Consider the following 22,275-nt stretch of genomic DNA (forward strand, 5'->3'; position numbering starts at 1 on the left):
AGAGGGAAGGGGGGGGGGGGGACGGAGGCTCTCAGGATGACCGGGCCCCGGAGCGTGGGCCAACGCCACATCCCCCACCCAAAAGGCCCACCTGCCTGCGCCTGCACCTGCACCTGCGCCCACGCCGGCGTCGGGCTCGCCAGCCTTCTGGCACGCGCATCCGCGCGCATCTGCACCCGAATCGTGGGGGTCGGGGGGGGCCGGAGGGGCCAATCCGACGAATATTCCGTCCCTCCCTGGTGAGAGAGCCCCGGTTCTTTTCGGCACACGGAGGTCTCCGCCCCGGCCCGAACGCGCCCACGGACACAGCATCTTTTCTCTCCGGCTCGCTCACCGAAAAAGACCCTCCCCCCCCCCCCCGGGTGTGTCCCCTGTCCGGGTGACGCCATGTCTTTTGGTATCCTTGCCGGGGCACCGTCGGCAGGTCCGGCGGGGTGGCGGGAAGAAAGGCAAGAAGCTGGAATAAAAATAGTCCATTTAATTGGCCCCAGGGTCCGGGCAGTGTGGGAGCAGAGCCATTCGCCGGGCCCGGCCGGGTGCCAATGGCCCTGTCCATGGGCAGCTGCTTCGTGTTGTTCGCCACACCATGGGCCCGATCGGCCTGCCGCTGGGCGTCGAGATCCCTCCCGGGGTTTCTCGCGCGCGCAGAATGCGGTGAGACAGTCCGCCCCCCCCCCGCCCCCCCCTTCCCGCGCCCCATGGTGCGCGGCGCGCCTCCCCTTTAAAACACCGCGGTCACCGCCCGAGCATGAGAGAGAGAAGGAGAAAGAGGGATGGGCAGCAGACCAAGGACCGTGGGGGTGGGGATGTTTCCAAAGAGGCCTACAGCATGTATTTTACTGGTGCGGGGCGAAAAATAGGCAGACAGAGAGAGAGAGAGGGCCCCATATCAGGCCGAGTAGGAGGAGGCGCCGGAATTGCTGGCAAGCTCGAACCACTGGCGCAGAGCACCAGCCAGGACAGACGGAAGCTGAGCCACATCGCGCACCAGGACATAGTACTCGAAGGGGAAGTCCTCCAGGTACCGGGTCATGGTCATGCGGCCATTGACATACTCCACCTGGCGCAGGTCGGACAGAGACTGCTCCCGGCGGTCGATGGCCAGCAGGACAACCATGATGCGCTCGGCGGCGGCCAGGCGCGCATGGCGGGCCAGCTCCAGCCGGGCATCATCCAGCAGGGCACCATCGGACACGATGAGAGCCAGCTGCCAGGTGTCGCCGGCGCTGGCACCCTGGGCCGCGCGGGCCTCGGCCAGCATGACGCGCAGCTGGCCAAGCAGCGACGCCACATAGGTCTTGCCCTGGCGGAAGGTCAGCCGACCGACCACCTGGGCACCGGCCTCCGGGCCGAAGGGCTGCGACGAGCTGCCCAGCAGCCCGGCAATGCCCTGGTGCAGGATGTTGGTCTGCTCGCCGAAGCCGAGGATGCCGAGCCCGGCGATTTCCAGGCGCTGCAGGGCGTCCGCCAGCAGGGCCACCGTCTCGAGGGCGGTGCGCGCGGCACCCGCCTCACGCATGGACTGCGAGTCGTCCACCGCAATGACCACCTGGTAGGCCCGGCGCGCGGGGCGCGTGCGCCGGAGCCAGATCTTGTCCTGGCGGAACTGCGACGCGATGTACGGGATGATCCGGCGCATGTTCAGCCGCTTGCCGGTGCGGTAGTCCCCGCGCAGCTTGGTGGCCAGCGTCGGCTCCAGGACCAGGCGCAATTGCTCGGTCAGGTCGGCCGACAGGTCCGCCACGCAGGCGGCCACATCCAGCCACAGCCGGCGCGCGGCGTCGGCATCGGCCTCCGGGCCGCCGGCCCCACCGGCATGGAAAGCCTCCAGGGTCCGGTCCACCTCCAGGCGCAGGGCCTCCAGCTCCTCGGCGGTCTCCGGCCGGCGGATATACTCGTCGGCCAAGCCACGCCGGTGCTCGGTGTCGGCGTCGTCCATCTTCCGGTCGGCATCGTCACCCGAGTCGGAGTCAGTGCCCGAGGGGGCATCCTCACCGCCGATGGCGGTCTGCCGCCCGGCAAGGTGCTCCGGGGCCTGCTCCTCCGGGGCCAAATCCACGTCCATGGCGTCGTCGTCCTGCCCGTCCTCGGGGCCAGCGTCATCGGCCGAGGGCGGGGCCCCGGCCGCATTGTTGGTCGACGTGGGATCCGTGTCGGCGCCACCGGACTGCGACGATTGCTGCTGCGGCTGCTGCGAGGCCACCTGGACCGAGGGGTCCAGGCGCTCGAGCGGCGCCTCATCGGCCACCTCGGCCTCGGAGGGCGGCTGCTCGGCGGCGGCCGGATCCTCGGCCTCCATGCCGTGGGCGGCGTCCTCCTCCGGGGCGGTGGGGCTCTCATCATCGATGATGCCCATGGCGGCCGGCGGCGGGGCCGTCGGCGAGCCATCTTCGGACTCCGGCGCGGCCGGGGGCTGCTGCTGGCGCTGCTGGGCCAGCTGCTCGTCGGTCGCCGCGCCGAGGGCCGTGGTGTCGGCCTGCTCATCATCGCGAACGTGCTCCATCAGCTCCGGCGCCAGGTCCGGATCGAGGCGCTCGGCGTCGGCCTCCCGGCGGTCGGGCACCTCGGCCTCCTTGTCCCCGGGCGGGGCAAGGTCCGGCCGCTCCAGCTCATTCAGGCGCTTGGACCAGCGGTTCAGCGCGTCGGCCAGTGACCGGGCCGGGTTCGGCATGTCCGGCCGCTGGGGCTGGGACCCGTCATCCGGCTGCTGGGGCCCGGCATCCGGCGCGCCGGCGCCCTCCTCCGGGCGCAGCTGCTGCTGCTGAGCCACCTGCCGGCCATGGCGGTCCTGCTGGTGGCTGGCGCTCGGGGGCGCCGCATCGGGCGGCGCATCATCCGGCGGGGCCCCCGACAGCGGGGTATCCCGGGGCTCGGGCTCGGCCTGGTCGTCCTCCTCGGCGGCCCCGGCTCCGGTGCTGGAAACCTGGGCACCCTCCGGGCCACGCAGCGACGCCGGGTCCTGCGCATCCGAAGGCCGGCCCTTCGGCTGGTTGTCCGACTGGTCGAGATCCTCCTCCTGCGGCTGGTCATCACCGGCTTCGGCGTCCTCCTCCATCGGAGCGGGGGTCTCATCCTCCGGGCCGCCAGCCGCACCGTCCGGCTTGTTGGCAGGGTCGTCCTCATTGTCGGCATCCTGGCCCGGGTCGTCCTGCTCCATGGGGGTGTCGTCCTCGGCGGCGGTGCCCTTCTCCGGGTCGATGGCCTCGTCGTCCGGGCCATCGTCATCCGGATTGTCACCATGCTCCGGCGGCTGGCCCGACTCATCGTCACCGGCCAGGTCCTCGTCATCATCGCCGAGCTGCTCGCCGCCATCGAGATTCAGGTCATCCGGCAGGTCCGGATCGCCGGCCGCCTCGTCGTCGGAGTTGTCCAGGCCGGGATCCGGCTCGCCACCGCGCGGGGCATTGTCATCCTCCAGGTCCTCGTAGTGCTTGGCTTCGGGGAAGTCCTCCGGCTCGGAGTCCGGGTCCGAGTCATCCTCGGCCTCGTCCTCCGGCGCCGGCCGGGGCTGGTCCTCATCCTCGCGGCGGTCCTCATCATTGCGGTCCTTGCTTTCCGGCTCGCGGCCCGACTCGTCGGCGACCACCTCGGACTCGCCCTCGGGCTGGCCCTGGCCGCCCTCGGCGTCGGACAGATCCCGCACATCGCGGTCGTCCTCCTGCTCGCCGAAGTTCTGCTTTTCCTCATCGATGTTCTCGATGTCACCGCTGGCCTCGCCCTCGCGATCTTCCATGTCCTGGTCGTCGTCCGACTCCTCGGACTGCGAGTCAATGTCGGACCCGGCCTCGGTGCGGTCCGGGCCATCATGCAGGCGCCCATCAAAGTCCTCGGTCATTTCGATGCCATGCTCTTCGTCCTCCAACTCGCGGTCCTGCTCGGCCGGGTCCTGCTTCTCCTCGTCGCCCTTCAGGCCTTCGACCTGGGATTCGTCTTGGATTTGCTCGGACACATCCTGCTGGCCCTGCTCGCCGTCGGCCATGCCAGTGCCATCCTCGACACTGAACTGGCCATCGCCATCGCCACCGGCCTCGGCACCGTCGTTGTCGGTTTGCACCTCGGCCGGGGCACACAGGCCGCTGGCAATCAGCGTGGCAAACAGCCGGCCCAGCAGCAGCAGGGCCTTGGCCGTGCCGCGGTGGAAGAGCACAAAGTCCCCGAGCAGCGACAGCCCGGCGGCCGTCAGGGCCCCGGTCTGCCGGTGCAAGTCACCGAGCATGGCCCCGGCCCGGTCGGCCGACAGCTGGCCCGAGAGCAGGGCCGCGCGCAGGCGCGGCACCAGGCCCAACAGGCGCGCCGGCAGCGAGGGGGACCCCACAGCCGACAGGGCTGCCGGGTCCTCCGTGTTGTCGTCATCCGCACCATCCTCGGCCGAGCCCGGCGGCACAGCGGCCAGGCGGAAGGCCGCCAGGTAGTGCGCATGCAGGGCAATGGCCGACTGGTCGGTCACATCCACCACCACCTCGCCGGGCACCACCGCCGCGGGGGTGGCGGCATCCTGCGAAAGGGCCGCATCGCCATCGGTAGCCTCGTCGTCGTCGTCGTCGTCGGAGAGGGCCGCCAGCAGGGCGGCCGCTTCCTTGTCGTCAGCGTCGTCGTCCTCGTCACCGTCGTTGTCAGCCGCATGAGCGCCATGCTCCGGGGCCGCCGCCTCGGCATCGGCCATCAGGGCGTCGCCCGACGAAGCGGTCCAGGCAAGGGGATCCCGGGCCCAGCCCTCGGCCAGGGCCGCGGCCTCGGCCAGCAGGGCAGCGAAGTCGGCCTCCAGCGCGGCGTCGCCGGTGTCAAGATGGATGCCATCGGCCCCGGCCAAGAGGGAGGTGTCTTGCTGGGGGGGCTCGGCCGCGGTGGTGGCCAGGGCGGCGCGCAGGTCGCGCAGCTCCGGCCCCAGGCCGGGCAGCGTGTCGGCAGCCTCGGCATACAGGCCAGCCACCTCGGTCAGGAGCCCATGCACCGGGCCCAGGGCAGCGGACAGGCGCACGCCGGACACCAGCCCCGCCGAGTGCAGGGACTCGGCAGTGGCATGGGCCGTCAGGCCGAAGTCCCGGCAAAGCTGGTTCAGGGCGGCCTGCTGCTCGGCCACGCGGGTGGCCAGGGCCGCGACCCGGTCGGCCAGGCACAGGTCGGCCAGGCCGGCGCCGGCGGCCAGCAGCGGCGCAAAGCGCCCGGTGTCCCGGGTGGCCGCGGCCTCCAGAGCCGGCGGCGCCACCTCGGCCGGGCCGCCGACCGTGCGCAGCTCCGCCAGGAAGCGCTGCCACTCGGAGAGCGTGCGGCCGGCACGGTCAAGCTGGTGCTTGGCCGCCTGGGCCCGGGCGGCGGCCACCGGGTGGGGAACCGCCGCGGCCAGGCACTCGGCCGGCATGGCACCGGTGGCGGACTGCTGCTCGGCGGCCGAGGCGGCAACCGGAAGCAGCCCGGTCAAATTGTGCCACAAGTCAAGCAGACCACGCAGGGTGGGCTGCGCCGCGGCCAGCGCCGCGCGCTGCTCGGTGGCCAGGCGCAACAGCGCCTCGGTCAGGGCCAGCAGGCGCCCGGCCCGAGTGCGCATTTCCTCGCACGGGGCCTGGGCCGCCCGGCGGACGGCAATCACGCCGGACGCACCGCGGAAGTAGTACACCACGGCATCCTGCCAGAGCCGGGCCAGGACACCGAGGGCAGCCCCGGCCCCCGGGGCCAGGGCCTCGGCGGCGTCCTGCGCCGTCCATGAAAGCAGGCCGCCGGTGTGGCCGTCCTCCGGGGCACCGACCGTGCCGGAGGCCCCGGCATCGAGGCCGCCCTCCAGCAGCTGGTCCAGCATGGGGACCGGCTGGCGGAAGAGGAAGCCCTCGGCCGCCTGCTCCGCCCGACGGTCAGCCCCGAGGGGCAGGACCCCGAGCGTGCGCAGCGACCGGAGCAGCTCAATCAGGCCCAGCTGCTTGGAGCGCTTCAGCTGGCGGAAGAGCCCATGGTGCTCGGCGACATTCGACCGGGAGTCCGACTCGCGTTGCAGGACCAGCGCCCGGTCCAGGGCCCCGGCCGCCAGGGAATCCAGCGTCAGCAGGTGCATGGCCAGGCGCCGAGTGGCCGGCGGGTCGGCCAGCTGGGCACGGCGATCGGCCCCGGCCCCGGAGGCCGGCAGCGCCGGCGCCAGGGCCCCGGCCACCGCGGCCCACAGCCGGACATGGAGATCGGCCGAAATGTCGGCCAAGGTGGCCGGCAGGGCAAGGACCGCGGCGTCTTCCACATCCTCCGACTGGTGGGAGGACGGCTCGCCGGTGGCCGGGGCCAGGGGCAGGCCCAGCTCCGTGGCCAGGGTCGTGGCCGTGGTCGGGCAGGCGCGACCGCGGTCCAGGTCCGCGGCCGCCTGCTTGGACAGGGCCACCGCGGCCGCCTGCTCGGCTTGCAGGAGCTCATCCTCCGGCGAGGCCCGGGCCGCGGCCGTCAGCCGAGTGACATCGCGAGCGGCATCGCGCGAGCGGATTTGCAATGCCCGAACCGCGCGCCGGGCCAGACGGGCCTGGGCCCGAGCCGCGGCCTTTTCGGCCCGGGCCGCCCGGGCGGCCACCAGCCCGGCGGCCGCCGACCGGGCCCGCGAGCTGGAGGTCAGCAGCTCGGCGTCGGCCTTCTCGAAGTGCTCGCGCACCGGGCGATCCAGCAGGGCACCAAACTGGCGGACCATCTTGGCCAGCACCGCGTGGTTCTTGCGGGCGGCCTCGCGCAGGAGTGACACATCCTCCGCATGGTGCCAGCGGGCCAGCTTGACCACCTCGCGCACGCGGCCCTCCAGGGCAGCCCGCTCGCGGGCCAGCTCCTCGCGCACCACCGCACGATACCGGCCGAAGAAGCCCAGCACATTGTGCAGGCGGGCCAGCAAGCGCTGGCGGAAGCGCCGCAGCCCCGGGGCCGGGGCTCCCTCCATGCCCGGAGCCAAGCCCACCGAGTATTGCAGATGCCCGGCGAAGGAGGCCAACAGACGCAGGCGCGCCTCGAATTGGCCCATTCGGCAGAGGGCCAGGAACTCCTTGATGGCTTGCAGCCGCTCGGCCAGGGGCCCGGCCAGATTCAGCCACCCCACCCGGCCGGCATCGAAGTCCGCCACCTCCACCGGCGTGGCCAGCAGCAAGTTGTTCAGGTGGAACCACATGCGGCTCAGGTCATCGGCATGGATGACCTCCCGTGCGGCGAACAGGTGCGGCCAGCAGGTGATCTCCAGCTGGCGCCAGCGGACCACCAGCTTCACCAGCGCCCGGTAGGTGTCGCCGATGGCGAAGCGCCCGCGCAGGTTGCGCCGCTCCCAGGGCTCGGCACGCTCGAGGACGAACTCCAGCCCGGCAAGAACCCGGGCCAGGGGGGCCGCAATCGGCAGGCGCAGGACGCGCTCGGCCGCCGCATCCACCTCGGCCAGCTCCTGGTCCCCGGGCCAGAGGCTCAGCAGGAAGGCCAGCCGGGCGCGCAGCTGCGACAGCCCGCGGAAGGCCCGGCGCGTCTCCGACACATTGGCGTCATGGTAGAAGTCGTAGTACCCGCCAAACTGGCTGGCACAGGTGACCTGCGGCAGGAGCGGGCGCCATTGCAGCGAGTCCGCCACCTCCAGGGCCGTGTGCGAGAGCGTGGCGCTCGGGGCCACGCCGGCGGCTGCCTGATCGGCACTGGCCGCGGCCGAGGCCGCCACGCCGGCCGGGTCGTAGTACGCCAACAGGCGCAGGGCCGGCGGCACGCCGGCCCCGGTGGGCGACGTCCGCCCGGTGATCAGCAAATCCGCCAGATGCTCGAACTCCGCGGCCTCCTCGCCCGACAGGCTGGTGTCCTTGATGAGGGGGCCCGAGTCGGGGCTGCTGGTGCCGGCCGCCTTGGAGGCCGCCTTCAGCAGGAGGTCATAGCGCGACCGCGCCCGGCGGGAGGCCCCGCCACGGCGCTGCTCCCGCTGGACCAGGCGCCCATCGAGCGTGCGGAAGGCCGGGGTGTTGACACTGCGACTGCTTTCCAGCTGGGCCAGATGCTCGGCGGCCACCAGCAGGTGGGCCGGCCGAGCCAGGGCGTCCAGGTCACGCGGCAGGGCCGCGGCAAAGGCCCCATCCTCGGCCCCGGGGTCGGCCATGGCCGTCCGGTCGGCCGAAGCCAGCGAGTCTTCCAGCAGCACGGTGCGGGCCAGGTCGTACGAGGCGCGCAGGGCGACGCCGCGCTCGGCCGCCGCCGCGGCTCCCTGCTGGAGAACCGCCCCGGTGGCCGGCAGCCCGGTGGCCGCGAAGCCGAACACCGCGCTGTAGATGGCCCGGATGAGGCGCTGCTGCTGCACGGTCAGGGCGAAGGTCACCCCCCGGCCCGGGGCCGTGGCCTTGGCCGGGGCGGCGGAGTCGGCAGCGGCGCCGGCAGCGGCGCCAGCGGCCACCGCGGCCGCCGCATACTCATCCGCCCCGGCCAGGCCGGCCATCATGTCGGCCACATCGGCCGAGAAGGAGGGGAAGTGCCGGTGCAGGTGGGCCGCCTCCTCCTCGGCGTCCGTGGCGTACTGGTGGTCCTGCGCGCGGTAGCGGAAGGCCGCCGCGTCGAGGGCCTCCTGCTCCAGGCGGCGCTGCTCCTCGGCATTCCAGCACCCGGCCAGCACGTCGAGCAGGGCCTCGAGGGTGGCGAAGCGCTCCGGCGTCAGCAGCAGCCCGGCATCCACGATGTCCGTGTACAGGCGCTGCAGCAGGACCACCGCCCGATCGGCGATGCGCTTGTGCTGCGGCGTGCCGGAGCGCGACCCGGCCCGGGAGAAGACCGCCTGGGCACGGCGGGCCAGCTCCGCGGCCGAGACCGCCGCCACGCCGGCCTCCGACAGGTCGGCATCCAGCAGCAGCAGCAGCCGCACGGCATTGGTCGACGCCGCCGGCATGGCCGGCAGCGAGAGGAGCCACCGCGAGGCGCCAAAGCGCCCGATGGCACGCGGGGCCGCCAGAGCCCGGGCAAAGTTCCCGGCCACCAGGCCATGAGCCGCCAACAGGGCACCGGCCATGATCGGCTCCACCAGGTCCCGGTAGCCGGCAAAGCGCGAGCCCAGGCGCCCGGCGAAGACCACCAAATTGGCGGCCAGGCGCCGAGCGGTGGCCGGATCGCCGGACCCGCCGGCCACACAGGCCAGCGCCTGGTCCAGCGCACCGGCCAGGCGATCGGTCTCGGCCGTGAGGGCAGCCACTTGCGACCGGCCGGGGCGCACCACGCGCAGGCGCTCCAGCCGGGCGATCTCGGCCCCGAGCAGCCGAGCCGCTCGAGCGGCCAGCCGGCCAGCCGGGCTCGGGAGTTCCGGCGAACTGCCCGACAGCCCGGCATCGAAGGACTGCCGGACCCGGTCGGCGGCCTGGACCCCGGCCAGGGCGTCCGACGCCCGGGCCAGGGCCAGCTCCGAGGCGCTGGCCGGGTCCACCGCCAACGGCAGGACATACGACCGGGCCAGGGCCGACCCGGCGTCCACCAGCCCGGCGGCCATCAGCCGCACCGCCTCGGCCAGGGCAATGGCCGTGGCCGTGGCCCCGGCATCAACCGAGTCCGTCGGGGCCAGCGGCCGGGCTGCCGCCTCGGCCAGCGCCGCGTCCAGGGCATCCAGGCGGGCCGGATCGAAGGCACCGGCCCCGGCCCCGGGCCGGGTCCCGGTGGCCGCATGGTGCCGGTCACTGAGGACCCGGGCCAGGCGCACCAGCCCGGCCAGCAGGGCAACAACCACCTGCTGCACCTGCCCGGCCGTGGGGGGCCGCTGCCGGGCGAAGAACTCCCGCAGGCGGGCCAGCTGGGCCACCCGCGAGGGGGCCTCATGGATGCCGGTGTCCTCGAGCGAGGCATTGATGGACAGGGCGGCCGTGGTGGAGGCCGAGCTCAGCAGCGCGGCCAGGCCGTGCGACTGACCAAGCAGGCCGGTTTGCCCGGCCATCGAGCCGGCCGTGGCGGCCATGGCCTCCAGGGCCGCCGCCGCACGCTGGTCACTGTCATCCGCCAGGTCCATTGCCCCGGAGCCGGGGCCGGAGCCGGAGCCCAAAGTGCTTCCGCCCTCCAGCAGCAGGGGCCCCAGGCCATCGGGGCCGGCCACCGAGGACAGGTCCCGCGGCAGGCCGAGCGACCCGGCGCTGGCATACGCCCGCGAGGCCCAGCCAGCCAGCAGGCTCGGCAGCAGGCCCAGCAGCTCGGACAGCAGGTGTGCCGCGCGCGACCGGCCAGCCGCCAGCGGGGCACCCCCCTCGCCGGCCAGCGGGGCCAAATCCAGCAGCCAGAGGAAACGCTGCGAAGTGACCGCATCAGCCGGCGACCGGGAGGACCCGGTAGACCCGCCGGCCGCGGCCTCCAGCCCGCGAAGCCGGCCGACCACCTCCACCAGGGCCAGGCGCCGGGCCTCCAGGGCGCGGAGCTCAAGGGCAGCGGCCTCCGAATCGAGCCCCGGCAGCAGGGCCAGGTCGCCGGCCAGCCGGAAGCCCAGCGACACGATGGCCAACTCGCAAGTCAGCAGGCCGACATCCGACAGCGGCATGAATGGCAGCTGCACCCGGGCATCGAGGGCATCCTTCGGCAGGTAGACCGGGCTCTCGGAGAGCATGGCCTCCACCACCTCGGTGTCCACCGAGTCCGGCAGCAATTCCGCCGAGGACAGCAGGTGCCGGGTGCGCAGACGCCCGGCCAGCTCGGCCGGAGCCGCATGCAGCCGAGCCAGGCGCTCGTCCACCGAGTCGGCCAGGGTGACCATGGCGTCGGCCAGGGAGGCCGCCGGCCCGGCCAGCGGCTGCCCATTGAGGATGAGCACCGTGGCCAGGCCCTCCGACACATCGGCATACAGGTCCCGCAGCCAGGCCGACCGCTGGGTGGCAGACACCCGGCGAGCCCGGCGAATGCGCGAGTCCGCCTCCGACAGGACAAGCGATGCCCGGAAGGCATCCGGCCGGAAGGCATTGTCATCGCCGTCGCTGTGGTCGCCGGACCGGGCCCCGGGCCCGGGGGCCGGGGGCTGGTCCTCCACCGCCATCGGGGCCATGTCGGCCGGATCGGCACTGGCCGCATCCAAGGCATCCAGCCTCAGCAGGGCATCCACATGGCGGTGCACGCGCAGGAAGGCAAACCACCAGGGGGTGTTTTGGTCCAGGGCCAGGCCCGGCCCGGCGGCCGCCGCCGCCTGGGCACCCATGTGCGACCCGACCGACCGGCCACTGAAGATGTCCAGCCGGCTGGCCGCGAGGGCCAGCCGGTCGGCCAGCCGCGCGAGCCCGACATCGGCGAAGGTCGCCGGGCGCAGGCCCTCCCGGTAGAGCGGGCCCCAGCACTCCAGGGCGAAGACCGGCACGGTTTCCAGCAGCTGGCCCAGGGCGGCGGTGGCCTGCTGGCGCATGGCACCGGCCGCCGGGTCCGCCCCGGTCGGCAAGGCCCCCCCCTGGGCCGAGAGCAGATGCTCCACCGCCGGCCGCAGCGGCCGCAGCAGGAACACCAGCGCCTCCAGCGACACGCCGCCGGAGCAGCGCGAGTCCAGCAGGAAGCGCGCGAAGTCCGCGAAGACGGTCCACGACCAGCCGGCCCCGGAGAGGACCGGCCGCACGGCGCCCGACAGCAGGCGCATGGAAGCCCGGGCCGAGTCCGGCACGTCGGCCGGCTCGCCGGTCAGCGGCGACAAGTCGCCACTGGCCACCGCCGTGCGCAGCAGCCACTCCATCACCCCGGACACCAGGGGGAAGAGACAGGCCAAGCTCGGGACCGAGAGGGCGGCCGCCGAGCAGCCGGTCGACGGCTGCGAGTCGCCGGACCCGGCGGCCTCGCCGCCGGCCATGGTGACGACGCTCGGCCGGAGCAGGGCCGACGCCGTGGCCCGGTCAATCTGCGCATGGAACAGGGCCGCCGACACTTGCAGCGCCGAGGACCGGGCCCCGGGGCCGGTGGCGGCCACGGCGGCCACCTGCGCCGCGATGCGCTCGCCCAGCAGGGCAAACTCATCGAGGGCCGACAGCTGGCCGGCCAGCACCGGGGTCAGGGCCAGGCCACCGGCCACCTGCCGGCGGAGGGCCTCCTCCCCGGGCCCGGCGGCCGTCGTGGTCAGGGCCGCCAAGGCCAGGGCCGCCTGCTCGTCGGCCTGCTCGTCGCCCCGGCCCAGGGCCGACGCCGCGGCCACACTGGCAAAGCTGGCCTCCGGGAAGCAGGCCAGATCGATCGGGGCGCCGGATTGGCGCTGCCCCGGGGGCAGGCTCATGCACACCTGCTGGCGCAGGCGCAGGGCCGCCGCCGCGCCGGCCAGTGCCACATCCACCTCGGCGCACCGGGTGTCGACATCGGCCAGCTGGGCAAGGCGCCCGCGGAGGAGCTCCAGCCACCGCCCGGCCAGGGCCCAGGCAGCCGGCGACACCTCCCGCAGGAAGCGCCGCAGCAGCGGCAGCAGGTCCGCCTCGACCGCCCCCTCCGACAGGGGAGCCGCCCGGCCGGCGAAGGCCAGGACCTGGTGCGCCAGCCGGACAAACCCGCCCAGGAGCGCATCATCCCGGAGCAGGGCCAAGCTCGGCTGGGCCGAAGCCTGGAGCCGGGCCAGAGCCCCCAGCGGAGCCGCCACCGGCGGCGGCAGGGCACCGGCCGCCGTAGCCGCCGTCGCCCCGAGCGCGGCCAGCAGCGAAGACTCGGCATCCGTCAGCAGGGCCCGACCGAAGCGACCATACACGAGGGCCAGCCCGGCACGCGCGGCCCGCGGTGCCGGCCACCCACGCAGCAACAGGGCACGCGCAAAGCGAGCCAGGGTGCCGAGATCACGCAGGTTCGGCCAAGCGGCCCGGCCATAGCGCCCGGACTCGAGGATCGCCGCCCGGGCCCGGCGGTGGAAGTCCACCAGGGCCCCGGCCAGGCACGGGTCGGCCACGCCGCCGGCCGCCACCACACGCAGGCAATCCTCCCGCTGGAGGGCCAGCGCCGGGGCCGAGGCAATGCCCCCGGCGCCATGGCGCAGGGCAGCCCCACCGGCCGGCAGGGTGCCCGCCCCGCCGATGGCCGAAGCACACTCGGCCTCGGGGGAGGCCCCCGTCACAATGCTCTCCCCGGCCAGGGTCAACTCCAGCAGGTCATTGTCATCATCCAGCAGGGCAATCTCCACACCGCGGTTGCGCATGGCGCGCGAGATTTCCCCATGTCGCGGGTCCATGGCCAGGATCAGGCGGAAGTCCGGGTGCGGGCGGATGGTCCGCACCCCGCCATCGACCACACCATGCTCGGTGACGGCCATGACACCGCCCGGCTCCAGCAGCGGATTCAGCCGATCCAGCACCGAGGCCGAGCAGAAGTTCACATTGTCAATGAGAACCCACCCGCCATGCTCGATGGCCCGCAGGAGCACGCCATCCACCCACTCAAAGCGCCCGGTCAAAGACACCTGAGACAGGCGCTGGACCGTGGCCAGCCGGGCCAGAAGCTGACGCGCGGTGGCCAGGAACCCGGCCAGCACGGCATCCGACGCCGGGGCAACCAGCAACCCCTCGGCCAGCTCGGCAAAGGACCCGAGCAGGTCGACGGCCGCCTGGTCCGGCCGGCCGGCCGCCAGGTAGGCCGCATGGCCCTGGAGCAGAGCCCGCACCACGGGGGCCGCATCGCCACGCAGCAGGAAGTGCTCGGCCGCCGCCTGGACCAGGACCCGGAGGTCCCCGGCCACGGCCTGGCGCTCGCGCTCCAGGTCCACCTGCTCGAAGCCACCCAGCAGCTCGGTGGTGTCCACGCTGCTGGTCATCGAAAATTCGAACAGCCGGCGATTGGCCAGGGCCGCGGCCGACCGGACCAGCCACGTCTTGCCGGAGGCAGTGGGCCCGGTCAGCAGCACCATCCACCCCATGTCCAGGGAGAAGAGCATGGACTCGAGGGCGCGCGCATGGCGGCCCAACAGCAGGGGAGCCCCATCGCCGCTGGTCCCCGGCCCGGCGAGACCCAGGGCATTGGCCCGGGCCCCGCCATGGGCATTGAGGACATCGCGCGCGATGGCCGCCCGACCGACGGTCACCTGCCGGGCGGACACATCCACGCGCGGCCGCCGGCCCATCAGCCACTGGACCACGGCCCGGCCGGCGGCCAGGTCCGCCGGGTAGAACACCTCGGCAAAGGCCCGGGCAATGACCAGCCGGTCCTCGGCCGTGCGCAGCCGCTGCAAGTACAGCATGTCCACGAAGTCGGCCGGATCGGCGCCCCGATCGGCCCCAGCCGCGCGGACCAAACTCAACCACCGGAGCACATCACGCAGGTTCACCTCCCACGGGGCGCCGGCCCGAGCGAAGGGACCCTGAGGGGCCACCAGCTCATGGACGCGGGCATTGAACCGGACCATGCGCCGGCGCAGGGGCTCCCCGACATCCGGATAGAGGGCCGCACACACGGCCAGCAGGTCGGCATCGGTGAAGGCCTCCACATGGACCTCGGTGAAGCGGTTGAGGAAGGACCGGGGGAGGCCCTTCCGGCCGCCGCCCTGACGCACGGGATTCTGAGCGGCAAAGATGCGCGAGTCGCGCGAAATGGCGAACGACCGGTTCAACTCCGGCAGGAAGATCTCCCCCCGGTGGTCGAGACAGGCATTCAGCCCCTCGAGCACCGACTGCGAGGCCAGGTTCAGCTCGTCCAGGAGAACCCACTGGCCGGCCTTGATGGCCGCCAGGAGCGGCCCATCGCGCCAGGCAAAGCGGACATCGGCCGCGTCGGTCCGACCGCCGCCATTGGCGCAAGAGGAGCCGCCCCCCTCGGCCCCGAGGTCGGCGTCCGATTCCACCGGCAAATCCGACCCGAAGAGATCCGCCAAGTCGGTCTGCTCGCTGAGGTTAATCCGGAGCAGCGGGTGGCCGGACTCCTCGGCCAGCGCCTGGACCAGGGTCGTCTTGCCGACCCCGGGCGGCCCCTCCAGCAGGATGGGCTTGGCCAGCTGCAGGGCACGAAGGAGACGCAGCAGGTTGGACCGCGTGGTGGGCACATCCAGCGACAGCTGCTGGCGTCGGCGATGGGCATCCATGTCCGGCGGGCTAGCCGCCCCATGGGTCGGGCCCACGGCCAGCGGGGCCACCGGGCCCACCGGGATCCAGAAGGGCTCGGCGCCATAGCGCTTGGCATCCGGGCTGAGGCCGATGCCGGCCGGCCCGGCCTGAGCCGCAGCCAAGCACCCGTACACCTCGGCCGCCGAGGTGACCTCCCGACCGTCGGCCGTGGAAAGGGCCACCGGCAGCAGGTCGGCCTCCTGCATCAGCGGCAGGAGGAACCGATGAGCCTCGGCCACGGCATCCGGCGACAGGGCATCCAGGAAGACCAGCTGACAGCCCTGGACAAAGCCCACGGCCGCCGGCAGCCCCAGCGCCTGGGTGCAATGGCACAGGAACCCGGCCCACGCGAGCAGGTCACGCAGCGACACCGCCCGATGGGCCATCAACTGCCGGTGCCCGCGGAACCACTCGCAAAAGGCCACCATCGGCCCGGCGAAGGGGGCCAGCTCGGCCGGCAGGCGGTCCGCCGCGATCATGCGCAGGTCCGCCGGATCCGTCACCGCCGGCACCCACACCTCGGTGAAGCGATTGCGCAGGGCCGGCGACAGTTCCTTCTTGCCATGGTCGCCACCCGGGTTCATGGTGGCCATGAAGCTGAAGCGCCGGGTGGCCACCAGGGTCTCGGCGGCGATGTCCACCGGGCCACCGGTGGCCATGGTCTTGGCCGCGGCCGCCGCCATCGCGAGGGCCTGCTCCACCGTGGCATCGCCATCGGCCGAGCCGGCCGGCTTCTCGGCGATCACCAGCGTCCGGCCGGGCTCCAGGACGGAGTTGATCCGCTCCAGGACCGAATCATCGGCCAGAGAAATCTCATCCATCAGGAACACATGGCCAGCGCGCATGGACTTCACCAGGGCACCATCGTACCAGGCAAAGAGAGCCGACGCCTGGGCCAGGTGGAAGCGACCGCGCTGGAGCAGCTCCTCGGCCGGGGCCGAGTGGCTGCCGAGCTCCGGCGCGCCAGCCAGCAAAGCCTGCAACCGCGCAAACGCAGCACCAGCCCCGAGGTCCGAGCTCAGGGCATCGGCCGCCAGCTGGCCGGCCGCCAGACCGGCCTGCCGTGCCTCGGCCTCCAGCTGCGCCAGGACCTCCTGGCTCAGGACAATGGCCGGCGACTCGGCACCAGCGACGGCCATGTCGTCGGAGGCCGATTGCTTGTCCTGCTCGATGTCCATCTGGGCGACATCCTCGGCGCTGGCGCCCTCTTCGGCGCCGGCGGTCTCGGCGGCAGCCGCAGCCGCAGCCGCAGCCGCGGCCACAGCGGAGGCCTCCTCGGCCGCGGCGGCCAGTGCAGCCGCGGTCAGCTCGGCCAGAGCGGCGCGCTCGGTCGCCGCCGCGGCCACCGCAAACTCCGCCCCACGGAGCAGGGCCACCAAATCCCGACGGGCCTGGTCCCGGTCACGCACCGGGCGCAGGCCACCAATGAAGTCCGCGGTCTCGGTGTGCTCGTGGCAATTGAGCGTCTCCAGATGCTGGCCCATGGCCCGGGCCAGGAGCTCCACAATGGTGGTCTTGCCACAGCCAGTGTCGCCCACCAGGAGCACGGGCTCCTGGTGACGAGCCGCACGGGCAGTCAGCACAAACAGCCGGCACATGGCCGCCGTCCAGACCACCCCGCCGGAAGACCCGCCAGCCGACCGGGACAAGTCGGCCAGACGCGGGGCCACAGCACCGGCGGCCAGGCCCGCCTCGCCGGCCGACGCCGCAAACAGCGCATCGAACTCGGCCTGGGCCGACTCCAGCGAATAGAGCGTCGCCAGGTCGACCGGCGCGCGGACATGCTTCTCCACCACCGCTCGCACGGTCTCACGCTCCTCGACGCTGCGCACGCGCTCCGCCAGCAGCATGTACCCGTCCTCGGCCAGGCGCCGATCATCGGTCCCGGTATACTGGGCAAAGCGCCCGCCCCAGCGGAAGAGATCACGCAGGGTGATGTACCCATCACGACCGGCAAAGACATTGGTGGCCTGCCGGCGCTCCTGCAGGTCGCGGTACACGGCCACCAGGCGCTCGGCACGCGAGGGCGGCATGGCACAGCGGTTTTCCACGATCTCCTGGAGTTCGCCAACCGGGATGTCATCGAAGTGGATCTCCAGGAACCGATTGCGGAAGGCCCGTGACAGGACCTTCCGACCGCCATACAACCGCGGGGGGTTCTGCGTGGCGAAGAGCATGAAGTCCGGATGCGGGCGCACGGTTTCCTGCGTCTCCGGCAGGTAGAGCTCGCGATTGTCATCCAGCAGACGGTTCAGAGCCTCCAGCACATCGGTCGGGGCCAGGTTCAACTCGTCCAGCACAATCCAATGCCCATGGCGCAGGGCCTCCACCAGGACACCCTCACGGAAGGCCAGGCGCCCCTGGTCATCGGCCACATACGACCCGAGGTACTCCTGCAAATCGGTGTGCTCATGGTTGTTGATGCGCACAAACCGGTGCCCCGTCCGCGCGGCCAGGTACTCCACCATACTGGTCTTACCGGCCGACGTGGGGCCCTGGATCAGCACCGGATAGGTGTTGGCCACAACCACACGCGCCAAGGACCGGAGATTGGTCTGAACACTGGACGTCAGGACATACCGGTGGCCGGGATCCCCACGAGGATGGGCCCCACAGCGGATCCAAAACCCGGACACCAGCTCGAAATCCCCGGGAGCCCCGCCCGACGGAACCCCAGGAGCCCGGCGCAGCATGGCATCCAGGTTGGCCGCATTGCCGGCCGCCAGGTCGGTGATCTGCCGGTGCAACATGCTTCGCGAGGTGGGCGCCAGCTGCGTCAAGAAGGACATGCTCAGCCCCTCATAGAGAGACCGACGCAGGCCGTAGGTCGGCGCCACCAGCGCCGTGTAGCCCAAGGCCCGGGTCAATGTCCGGAGGGAGTAGTGCGGACGCTGGCCCTCGCCGTCGGCCAGCTGACCGCCGGCCGCCAGGCGCTTGACCCCGAGGAACCACTCAACCAGCAGCCGAACGATGGCCCCCTCGCCGGGGGCCGCGGCCGCCGGCTGCAGGTACGCCCGGACCAGGGAGGCCAGATCCTCCGGGTCCTCCAGCTCCCCGATGTAGAGCTCGGTCATGCGCGACCGGACCCCCGGCGGCAGATCCCGCTTGCCGACATCCGTGGCCGGGTTCATGCAGGCGAAAATCCGGAAATCCGGATGCCGGTGCACCACCACATCATCGCCCGGGCGCTCGGTCAGCACCAGCGACCCGGTCGGCGATTCCAGCAGCACGACGCTCTTCCGATCTCTCCAGCTCCCCGATGTAGAGCTCGGTCATGCGCGACCGGACCCCCGGCGGCAGATCCCGCTTGCCGACATCCGTGGCCGGGTTCATGCAGGCGAAAATCCGGAAATCCGGATGCCGGTGCACCACCACATCATCGCCCGGGCGCTCGGTCAGCACCAGCGACCCGGTCGGCGATTCCAGCAGCCCGGACAGGCACTCCAGGGTCTCGGTGGTGGCCAGGTTGATCTCATCAAGCAGGACCCAATGCCCGGCCTGGACCGCCTTCACCAGGACGCCCTCCACAAAGGCAAAGAGGAAGCTGCTCTCCAGCTGCTGCTTTTGCGAGGAGAAACGCCGGACATCCGCCTCGAAGGCGGCCCACCGGGCACGCAGCCGCGTGACCTCCGAGGCCGAGGGCGCCAGCAGCTTGGCCTGCTTGGCCGGCGGCGGGCTGCCCTCCTCCACCGGGCCGGTCGAGCCACCGGGCGCCGGGAGGGGCGCCCCCTCGGCGCCGATCTTCTTCCAGGCCATCTTCACCGCACTGGCGAAGAGAACCAACAGCCGGGACCAGCGCTGGTCCCGGTAGGCCTTCTGCACGCTGTCCAGGAAGCGCTGGTTCGCTCGCCGGGAGAAGGTGGCCCCGAAGAGCTCGGTGAAGGTGTCCAGCAGGGGAGCACACAGATTGCGCGCGTTCTCCGGCTTGAAGCCGCCCAGCAGATCGGTCGACTCGCTCTGCTGGCTCATGTTGACCACGGTCAGCGGCCGGCCAAGCTGGCTGGCCAGCTGCTGGACGATGGTGGTCTTGCCGGTACCGGTCTCACCGACCAGCAGCAGGGCCTCATTCATTTGCGCGGCCGCGGCGATGCGCTCCATATTGCGCAGCGCCGCCCCGGTCCAGGCGAAGGGAGCGCCGCCGAGGGGCTCCGGCCGGACGGTCGGCAACGACGCCCGGCCGATGGTGAAGACCTTCTCCGAGCGCATGCGCACCGGTCGATAGGAGTGCGCGCTGGCGTCGAGGGCCGCCTCGTCATGCGGCAGGCCGAGCACGGCCGCAATGCCGGCCAGAGCATGCCGGCGCCGGGGGCCATCTGGCAGCACCCCAAGGAAGCAATCCTGGGCCTCCTGTGTGTGTGTGCGTGTGTGCGTGTGTGTGTGTGTGTGTGTGTGTGTGTGCGTGTGGATGTGCGCGTGTGCGGGTGGGGGCATTCGAAGAAGAGAGGAGGAGGATGCAGCAAAGGAAAGCACGGTCAGTAGGGAGACCACATGCGAGGTCACAGATCGGGGCAGGGCAAATGGACACAGGGGGGGGAGGCCGGGGGCACCCAGGCGGACAACAAAAGAGCGGATCGACGCACGCGGAACAGCAGCTCGCGAGTGGCCTGGGTCAGGTTCGCGGAGCCGGTGCTATAGCGCTCCAGGCGCGAGCACCACTTGAAGAGGTCGCGGGCCGAGAGAATGCGCGCACCGCCGGCCGCCGGGCTGCTCAAAGCACCGGAAGTGTTCAGCAGCCCATGCCGGGCCACATTGAACACCTCCATGCCCGGGGACGGGAAGAACCCCCGGCACTGGGGGAACCGTGCCTCGATGATCTGAGCCAGGTCCTTCTGCGTCAGGGGATCCACACGGACATGGAGCCAGAGATTTTCCGGGATCTCAGCGGTCCCCGGCAGGGAGCCCTGAGCACCGGCATCCTCGCTGCCAAAGAGGTCATCGCCCTCACAGGGCAAGGCGCCGGCGGTGGCACCCGCCGAGGGGGCATCCTCCTCCTCCGAGCCAGGCGCCCCGCCGGTGCTGTCGGCCTCCATCTCGGAAGACAGAGACGAAGCATCGGCGACGGTGGCCGGCGCATCGCCGCGCACACCACCGACGCCCCCGACGCTGGTCACCGTGGCAAACAGCTGGAAGTTCGGGCTAGCCACAACGCGCTCATTGCGCGCCGGCAGGAAGAGCGTGCGCGTCTCCAGGAGCGGAACCAGCACCGACACCACGTCCATCGGGGCCAGATTGATGTCCTCGATCAAGACCCACAGGCCCTCGGACACGGCGCGCGTCAGGACACCGGCCTGCCAGCGGAACTCCCCGGGCACATCGGTGCACACATAGGTCCCGAGCAGGGCCTTGCCATCGGTCTGGTCGCCGAGGTGGATGACGTGTGCTCTTCCGATCTGACACCACGTCCATCGGGGCCAGATTGATGTCCTCGATCAAGACCCACAGGCCCTCGGACACGGCGCGCGTCAGGACACCGGCCTGCCAGCGGAACTCCCCGGGCACATCGGTGCACACATAGGTCCCGAGCAGGGCCTTGCCATCGGTCTGGTCGCCGAGGTGGATCTTCAGGAGCTCCGGCTGCCCGGTGGCCCGGGCCAGCTCCTCCACCAGGGAGGTCTTGCCGGCGCCAGCCGGGCCATGCAGCAGCACCGGCGCACTCAGGGAATAGGCGAACCCCAAACGGCGGAGGTTCTGCACGGTCGTGTCGATGGGCACCAGGCCGGGCTTACGGCCGAGGGAGGACGGCGCATCGGCGCGCACCAGCCCGCTCCCCGGGGTGGAGTGGATCGAAAAGCGAGATCGGAAGAGCACACGCGCCAGCCGGGCCATGCAGCAGCACCGGCGCACTCAGGGAATAGGCGAACCCCAAACGGCGGAGGTTCTGCACGGTCGTGTCGATGGGCACCAGGCCGGGCTTACGGCCGAGGGAGGACGGCGCATCGGCGCGCACCAGCCCGCTCCCCGGGGTGGAGTGGATCGAAAAGCGATTCAGCAGCAGGCCACTGACATCGCACACGGCCGGGCCCAGGTGCCCGGCCGTGACCACAAGATCGCTGAGATCCAGGCGTCCGGCACGGCCGCCAGGGGCCGCCGCATGCCCGGACGCCAGCAGCGACCGCGCAAACAGTCCATACGTGTAGGGGTCCAGGACGGTGCTCTCGTAGCTGGGGCGTTTCCGGCCGCACCGGCGGCGCATGATTGGCGTGTGAGAATTGGCGACGCGCACCGACACGCAAGCCGGCGGGAAAGGAAAAAAAAAAAAAAACCCAGGCGCCGACCAGGGAGGGAACGAGCAGGCAAGGAGGGAGAAAGGGGAGGGGGGGGGAGGCGGAAAGAAGGACAGTCACAGACACACCTGGTCAGCAGGTAGGAGAACTTCGAGGGGGCCGGGCCATGCTCGGCCGACTGCAGGCTCGCACGCTTGCTGGCCGCCGCGTCCAGCAGCGCCTGCCGGGTGAAGTCGCTGGCATTCAGCAGGCGGGCCGTGATCTCGGCCGCCAGGAAGGCCAACACGGCCAGGGACTCCGACTGCTCGGGCGACTCGGCCACAAGGCGCCGGGCGCTGGTGTCCAGCAGCGGCACGAAGCCGGACCAGTCCCAGCGGGACCCGAAGAAATCCCCGGCATGGCTGAGCAGGACGAAGCAGGCGCGCGCGAGGCGCACGAAGGCGCGCAGCTGGTTCGACGGCATGGCCACCGGCTGCTCGCTGGTCGGCAGGCGCCGGAGGATCCCCTCGAAGAGGGCCGGGGCGCCGGCGAAGAAGCCGAGGATCGGCCTGTTTGGTGCGACACAGGAGGAAGGGAGTCAGAAAGAGCGAGGAGAGCCAGGGAGAAGGCACAAAAGGGCGGGGGGGGGGGGGGCGCGCGCGCGCGCGCGCGTACTGGAGGAGGTGCTCCGAGGAGGGCAGCACGCAGGCCAGCGCGATGGCCACCTGCTCATAGATGTCCAGCAGCTTGTCCGTGTCAACCAGGCCCGGAGGCAGGGCAGCCAGGGCAGCGGCATGCCAGGGATGCTGGGCAGGGACAAAGTCCCGCGCGGTGGCGCGGCTCACCAGCTCCGGCAGAAGCGGCCGGAAGTGGCTGGCCACCAGGGGGGTCAGCGGGCCGAGCACCAGCAGCGAGGTCAGCCCGGCGAGGGCATCCTCCACGGAGCTGGCAGGCGCGAAGCCCGGCTCCAGGCCGGAGGCATCACCACCGCACAGCCGGGCGAAGTCCTCGGTGAACCCCTGCGCCGGGGCATCCAGCGCGAAGGAGAAGGAAGCTGCATTCGGGGATCAAGATAGTCGGGAGAGTGAGTGGCGGGCGGGGGAGGGGGG

The 22,275-nt window shown here is 72.0% G+C and overlaps 2 protein-coding genes across 2 annotated transcripts in view; both read right to left on the bottom strand.

Moving 5' to 3' along the window:
• Positions 1-889: 889 nt before the first annotated feature.
• H696_01182 (hypothetical protein) lies at positions 890-18,094 on the bottom strand (the record flags this gene model as incomplete). Its single annotated transcript, XM_009495067.1, has 1 exon — positions 890-18,094. The coding sequence occupies one exon, from the start codon at positions 18,092-18,094 to the stop codon at positions 890-892; it is 17,205 nt and encodes a 5,734-aa protein (XP_009493342.1).
• A 43-nt stretch (positions 18,095-18,137) lies between these two features.
• The window catches only part of H696_01183 (hypothetical protein), a gene marked incomplete at both ends in the record, with an annotated part of 4,920 nt that continues 782 nt past the window's right edge, over positions 18,138-22,275 (bottom strand). Inside the window, 6 exons of the mRNA XM_009495068.1 lie at positions 18,138-19,310; positions 19,544-20,317; positions 20,361-20,727; positions 20,774-21,124; positions 21,316-21,735; positions 21,842-22,220. Coding sequence (XP_009493343.1) covers positions 18,138-19,310; positions 19,544-20,317; positions 20,361-20,727; positions 20,774-21,124; positions 21,316-21,735; positions 21,842-22,220 — 3,464 coding nt within the window. The remainder of the gene's footprint in view (positions 19,311-19,543; positions 20,318-20,360; positions 20,728-20,773; positions 21,125-21,315; positions 21,736-21,841; positions 22,221-22,275) is intronic.

This window comes from Fonticula alba (genome assembly GCF_000388065.1).
Source record: "Fonticula alba strain ATCC 38817 unplaced genomic scaffold supercont2.2, whole genome shotgun sequence".
Taxonomy (NCBI): domain Eukaryota; order Rotosphaerida; family Fonticulaceae; genus Fonticula; species Fonticula alba.